Source organism: Paecilomyces variotii (assembly GCF_004022145.1).
Source record: "Paecilomyces variotii strain CBS 101075 chromosome Unknown C8Q69scaffold_19, whole genome shotgun sequence".
Lineage (NCBI taxonomy): Eukaryota > Fungi > Ascomycota > Eurotiomycetes > Eurotiales > Thermoascaceae > Paecilomyces > Paecilomyces variotii.
The window spans coordinates 29739-36914 of NW_021167158.1; the positions used below are offsets into that span (position 1 = coordinate 29739).

At 51.8% G+C, this 7176-nt stretch overlaps 2 protein-coding genes across 2 annotated transcripts; both read left to right on the forward strand.

Moving 5' to 3' along the window:
• Positions 1 to 466: 466 nt before the first annotated feature.
• On the forward strand, positions 467 to 2728 carry C8Q69DRAFT_393356 (AAA domain-containing protein; the record flags this gene model as incomplete). Its single annotated transcript, XM_028627642.1, has 1 exon — positions 467 to 2728. A coding segment is annotated over one exon (2262 nt), but the record flags the coding sequence as incomplete, so codon positions are not given.
• Positions 2729 to 5913: 3185 nt separating this feature from the next.
• On the forward strand, positions 5914 to 7176 carry C8Q69DRAFT_125205 (hypothetical protein). The gene has a single exon (XM_028625254.1). It carries the CDS (start codon positions 6228 to 6230, stop codon positions 7029 to 7031), a length of 804 nt encoding a protein of 267 aa, XP_028481158.1. The 5' UTR covers positions 5914 to 6227; the 3' UTR covers positions 7032 to 7176.

Here is a 7176-nt window from a genome sequence, read left to right on the forward strand (position 1 = left end):
TGCCTACATGCAAGCCTCCGTTTTGTCGGGTTTCTCCCGCGCCTTTCTAGCTCCACCCAGAGAGATAAATAGGCCCAGCTAGTTGCTAGAGAATTCAAGTTCGCGCGAGCTTCGCTTCCAGATATCTTCATCCTTCTTTGGAAATACAAAGTTTGCTCCACTTTTCAGCTTCCTCTGAAGTTTGCCTCTCTTGCTTTGTCTGCTCTCTTTGAGGTTTCATTCCGTCGCATTGGAAAGTTCTTCCCATTTCCGGTCCTCTTTGTGGATCAACGCTTGTTCACTCACACCGATTTTCTATTGAGAGCCGTGTTTCGTTTATTCTAGAGCTTTACTCCAGAATATACGCGTTTTTCGCTCTCCTAGAGAAGCGATAAATACAGCAAGAAAGCCTGCAGCCCTGTCAAAAAGGTAAGACCTCCTCACTCTCCTTATACCATAATTATCACAAGTGCTCAGAACCAGTAGGATGGCGTCGCAGAAACTTCCTGGCCCTGAGTGGTTCACAACCCCCCAAGGTTCGGATGCCCCAAAAGGGTTGGCCAGAGAAGCTTCCATACGGAGACCGTGCCGGGTGAATTTTTACGAATGCGAATCCGATGACTATGTCGAATGTAGAGTTCGACTGCTCCTAGATTCCCAGAATCCAAGACTTGTGATCAGTGTTGGGCCACAGGGTGACGGAAGTCCAGGCGCGCAGTTGGTTTTTACTGTTGAAAGTAACACTTTCACACTGGGAGTCGAAAAGCCAGGCGATACACTTTATCAGACTATCAAGGACGCCCGGAAGAGGATGCCACGACTGTTTGAGGGATTCCCCACGACGTCACTGTATCTTGTGAAATTGCATGGCGCCCCAATCCAGACTGGCCAGAGTTGGAGACTCGAGGGAGAAGCACGGAGCAACTGGGAGAAGTTGTCCCAATGGGCTAACCAGCATCGCAACATGCTTGTTTGGAAAAAATGGCTTCCATCCCACAAGAACTTTGAACAGATTAACTCTTGGTTTTCGGTCCTCCAGTCCAAGGTGGCCGCGGTCCCAGGTGGCCGAGCAGCATTTTGGGCCTACACGGCCACAAAACCGGCTCAGCTCCCGGATGGCTCTGAGGGACGACGCCCCGAGTTGACTTGGCTTCGGATGACTGGAGATAATCGCGAGTCGAGGGAGGAGTACTGCAAGTGGATACCATCAGATCCGTTCTTCTGCAATGAGCTTGAAAGACAATGGAGGCTGGTCGAAGGCACTCGTATTGAAAGAGACGCCCAATATTGGTCGATAACCAGAACCTTTTCCCTCAAGAGACACCACCGTTTCATGATGGAGCATCATGAGCCTTCCAGCTGCTTTGTCCACGTCAAAGTTCAGCGCGCTGTTGACGGGGAACATCAGTTTATGATTCCTTGTATCAAACCATCGATAACCGCGAAGTTGGCATTTGTGGATTCAGATACCAAAGAAGTTCAGGACACCGATCTCCAGTATTCGGGAATCTTTGTGCAGAGACAAACAACCTGTGATTTTGTCATAGCCATGTCAGAGCCCCCGGAGATCAGCCCGCAAGGGCGTTTCATAGTTGTGGTCGCCGACCCCGATTCCGAGCCCAATCTCCAATCCATTGATCGCCAAATCGATGCATTGAAAGAAGCTGGAACCACCATGGTCTATGGCGACATGGAATCCCAATTGGGTCAAGGGTACTCCCTCCATAACACGATTATGGCTCGGGGAGAAGAGCTCAATCCACACAGTGCAGGCTATTTCGAACTGAGCATTCATCAGCTGTCAAGTCTCGATCGACCGACGCAAGAAATGCGCTTAGCGTATATCCTCCAGAAATTCCCTCTGAGCGAGTCTCAGCGTCGAGCATTCGACCGGTCAATCTACCACATCTGTGCCGGAGTACATCTGATCCAAGGTCCGCCGGGAACCGGCAAAACCCGCACAGCCTCAGTGATCATTCTTGCGCTCGCATGTCTTCATGTGCGTGTGTTGCTTGCTGCGGGATCCAATAAAGGGGTAGATAATCTGGCAGCTGCCGTGCTGCGTGAATTGGACAATGATCCCACTCTCAGTGACTGGTGCGATGGCCAGCTCGTGCGTCTTCGATCACCAAGTTATCAGATATCTTCTTTGCGAGCCAAGAGCGCTTTGCACACTGTCAGCAAAGAGCATCGCGACAATTTAAGCAAGGACGAGGAGGACCTGCTTCGCGTGCAAATGGATTCACTGGTGCTCGCTCATGCCGAAGGGGATCCAGAGTCAGAGCTTCATTCCCAGCTTCTCAAGCTTCTGAGCTTTGACGAGACTCGGGGTTTAACTCAGAAGAGCTCAGAGCAACTAAGCGACTGCCTTGACAAACTCTCCATTGCTGAGCTTAGTCGTAGTAGAATCGTCGCCACAACACTAACCAACGCATATCAGGAGATATTGCAGCATCCTGACTCTTTCCAACCAGATGTGCTTGTCTGCGACGAATCCAGCCAATGTCTTGAAGGTGACCACATGATCGCGATGACCATACCGTCCATCAGAGCAGTGATATTCCTCGGTGACCCGGATCTGCGACCACCTCCACTTATCTCTGAACATGGAAGGAATGAATGTGCTCTATATCTGAAACGTTCGCTCATGGAGAGGCTATACGCAGCCGGATACCCCTGCACTGTGTTGTCAACTGACTACGGAAGCCATGTACAGAGCCTGGACCTCAGAAATCGTGAAGGGTACCATAAGAAGGCCCGGACAGTTGAGCAGCCGGTCAACTTCGGCGGCGTTCGAGCGCACGACCAGAACCGTCGAGCCCCTCAGCCACTGCCTCCAAAGCCACCGGTCATAGACCCGTCTCGCCGCCGTGCAGAGAGCTCAATTGTCCGCCGCCGTTCAGGTAGCCCTACTGGGTCCTCGACAGACTATCGCAACCGGTCTGATGACTTGAGAGACGGAGCCATGACTTCAACCAGAGAGAAAGAGGAAAAGGTCGCAATGTTAGAAATGGAGCAGGCCCAGAACGACGTAGACCTGGCCCAGAAAGACGTAGACCTGGCCCAAGCGCGGAGGAGGCTCGTTGATCTCCAACTCAGGATGGCAAGGAGGGAGCTCGAGCAAGACCGGGAGAGAGAGCGCGAGAGCAGCGGGTGAATTTCAGCAGACAACAACAAAGAAAGAGGCAAGGCGGGCGGGGAAATAGATAGATAGCCCATAATAGATAGTCTAATAATATGCCATGGATACTTTTTTCTTTGCTTGTATCTACCCTTCCCTCCTGAAAAGCCCAAGAGCCATAGACTAAGATACGGTGAGGCCACCAAGTAGAGAGATTGGAAGCTGTGGCGATATCGATCGAATGATCATGGGGCACCTCAGAGGTGCGAGTCTGATATCTGGGAGTGCTTGCAGAGCGTATAGTCCGGGAACGTTCACCGTTCTGTCACTCTTTTCACACTCAAGAAGAGTGAGGTAAATCACGATGGCCCAAGCTTGAAGAGCGTCTACTTAGAAATTGTCGTATATCTTATCCAATTCCATACTAGTAGAGACTGGAATGGAAGCGCGGGGAAGCACGAGGTATGCCGTATATCCGGGGAGCACGTCGATTAGCAGCTAACTATCGGTAAAGAATGCATAGCAAGGAGAATTTCCCGTAGCGTGAGCATGTATGCAGCTATTACAGCAAGGCCAACGGCTCTGCAGAGTCTGCTGTAGCTTAATGTAATAGAATGTGCGTGCTGTCTCTATCATGATTATGGTCATAGGAGACCGTGTAGGGTAATCTAGGAGTACACGCATAAGCAACAAGGTCATTCAGATCTATGCTCATTGAAATCCCGAAATAGTACCATAATCGCTTTTTACTCTACAGTCGGAAGCATTGGATTGGTGGAAGTTGCTGGTGACACAGCTTCACGAAAAGGGAAGTTGTTACAGGTATCGTGATCGACGCCAATACTGATTATCATCGATGAGACTATGTAGGTATGACCTGTCCTGAGTAGACGGAGAGCTCATATCATACCTCAACACCACGAGAACAGGCTTTATATTGAACTTGTTTCTTTCTTTCATTGTGGTCTTTGTCAAATACCCCGACATGGCGTGGTCACGATCATGACATACTCCAGATCGATCCGTCCACAAGCGAAGATGGTGGAGCACAAGGGAGATTGAAATTGGAGCTGCACTCATATGAGATCAAACGACGGACAAAGCTTAGGAGCAATAATGAAATGGTTTCCCTGAAGGTCCATCGAGTCGGTCTCGCCAGGACGACAGCAGGAATGACCTTTCTACCGAGCCGAATTTCCCGTCCCACGATGCCGCCTGTCTCCCTCGGACTTCGAATTTGTCCCAAGTCAGACCGCAGCACTATGCGGAAAAAGGGAAAGCGAGATAGCGAAGCCTTAAGTATTATTATTCTATTCTAAGCATTTCACATTCTTCCGTGCGCCTGGCGACCGCGTATGCTCCCACGTCAGCAAGCAGGGCTGGCAACGAAGCCATGTGGACGATGGACTTGTTCATCCAGAGCGGCATTGGACGTGTCGCAGTCCAGGCCTGTTCTACGCCCTGTCGAACAAGAGACAAGCTTTGTCTCTGAAACGCCCGGTCGGCGCTTGTTGAAGAAACACTGCAAAAAGAGAGAGACCGGTTTCACGACGCGCCGTCCAGCCGGGACCGGCGCTAGTTATCTCTCGATCGATCCATCGTCAGACGAGTCGATTACTCGCATAGGACCATCATCCTGGCACAGTCTATATAGCTACAGCAGCGCGACAACAATGGGAAAATAATAACGACGGATCTCAGACTGTCATAGCGGCGGTGGGCGCGAATGATGAGGCAGGACAAGCAAGCAGACCCGAGAGGGGATAATCAAACCGCATGGAGACAGTTCTTCAGTACGATCCAATAACCGGATGCCTTGCTGTCAGTCGAGACCAACTGCTGTGCTGGAAAGAGACGGGGAAATCGAGTTGTCGCGACGGCCCGTTCAACGATGCCTACAGTAACTATCGCATCGATAGCATGCAAATTCAATTCCCGATTCCCCATCGACCGAGCGCCACGGTTGCTCAGCGGAGACCAGAACATACGCAGTCATTCACTGGATGGCGAAATTAGGGTTAATCTCATAATCCATGGTGCGTTGTTCCTGCATCCAGGGGAACGCCTCTGGCATCAACTTCTAGGGCTGTTCACATGGCAATGGTCAGATTCCTGATCTATCTATCTACTCTGTGGGTTGTACTCTACTTTCTCTATGATGTCCAGAAAGGCTTTGTGTCGATCCCGTCCGATCATTTAGCACCGTCTTCGATGGTTCTTCTCGGGGGTGATATCCTCACCGCTAGCAGCCCAGTGGCGAGAGCGCCAAACCGGTCTAGTGATAGGGCGAGACGCCATCGACGGGGAGAAGCGAGGAGAGTTCGTCCCTGCAGGAGATTCAGGAACAGGCTGGTTGGCCACGCTCAGGCACCAAGGGTCGGTGGACGCGCCCAGACATCCAGTTGGTCTGTCTCCTCATCGCATCCACGGCGGTTCTTCCTCCACCAGCCCTGACATGTCGATGTCGAGCTAATCAGGTGTCTGAGCCTTGAGGGGCGTGGACGGCGATCCGATGGTTCCAATCGGGCAATGTCAACCATCATCTAGGGGCCTCTCCACTGGCGTTTCATCTCGAGAGCGAAATAATAATGACCCAGACGTGGCCACCACTTTATCCAAGTACGCCGTTGACCAGTGAATCGGATAGCCATCATGGTTGGTCTGTGTCTGTTCGTCCCGCTAGAAACTGACAGCACTTAGCGCCTGCGGAGATGCTTTGACTGCGCGCCTCGTCCCAGCTATCGGGCACCAATAGTTCAGAGGCCCTTTCTAGACCGATGCTGCATTTTGTTACCGGTGGGGGCAAATGCTGCATGCATAGGTTATAAAATCCTATATCTTGCAAGCCCCCCAGGGAATCCTTTCTTGTTCACCACCTTGTCCTTCCCTTTCCAAACTTCAGCGTACATACGTCTTGCGTGCAAGCCACGCCGTGCCGGGCACGACCAACACCAACACTCCTTTTCTCTTGCAGAAAGTTCATTCCTTTAAAAGAGCTCCTATCAGCTCATCCACCCTCCTTTCGACCCAAAAATACTCGGGTTTGATACTGGTTGAGAAGTTCTCTCCTTCATCTTCTTGACTATACAAGAACATATCGAAGAAGCAGTTTCACCAGGTCATCAAGATGGTTTCTTTCAGCGCTCTTTTCGTGTCCGGCCTCATGGCTACCGTTGCTCTGGCTGCTCCTCACCAGGCGCATCAGCACCTCCACGCCAAGCGTAACGCTACTTCCGCCAAGAAGGGTGCTGCTTACAACGAGGCCTCCCTCGTCGCTGCATTGACTGGTGTCTCCTGGGCCTACAACTGGAACATGGAGCCCGATGGTACCCTTCCCCCCGGCGTGGAGTACGTCCCCATGCTCTGGGGCCCCAAGATGTACAGTGGCTGGTCTGCCGCTGCCGACTCGGCCCTTTCCTCTGGCAGCAAGTACCTGTTGGGCTTCAACGAGCCCGACGTCGCCAGCCAGGCCAACATGTCGCCGTCCCAGGCTGCCTCCGACTACAAGCAGTACATGACCCCCTACGCCGGCAATGCCACCCTCGTCAGCCCGGCTGTTAGCAACTCTGGCTCCGCCGGTCAGGGACTGGACTGGATGAAGAGCTTCCTCAGCGAGTGCACTGACTGCCAGATCAGCGCTCTTGCTGTCCACTGGTACGCCGATGCGTCCCTCACCGACTACTTCAAGCAGTTCGTCAACCAGGCCATCGAACTCGCCAACCAGAACAACATCCAGGAGGTTTGGATCACCGAGTTCCAGGCCACCGGTGACGATGCCTCTCAGGTCCAGTTCCTCACTGAGATTCTCCCTTGGCTCGACTCTCAGGCGGGTGTTGGCCGCTACTCCTACTTCATGTGCTCCAACTCGGTCCTCCTGACTGCTGCCAACGTCCTCAGCCAAATTGGTCAGGCTTACATGTCCCTTTTTTAAATATCCACATCAATCACCGCTTGACTTCGGCAACTTTCCATTACCATTGAAGCCATGATTTGTATGGATATTCTTCGATTCTTCTACTCCACTGCGCATTTTTTGTTAGCAGTGGCCTTTTGATACAAACCACTTCTTTTTTTTT

Excerpts from the sequence above, each read along its gene's own strand:
- C8Q69DRAFT_125205 (XM_028625254.1), top strand. The coding sequence starts at position 6,228 with ATGGTTTCTTTCAGCGCTCTTTTCGTGTCCGGCCTCATGGCTACCGTT.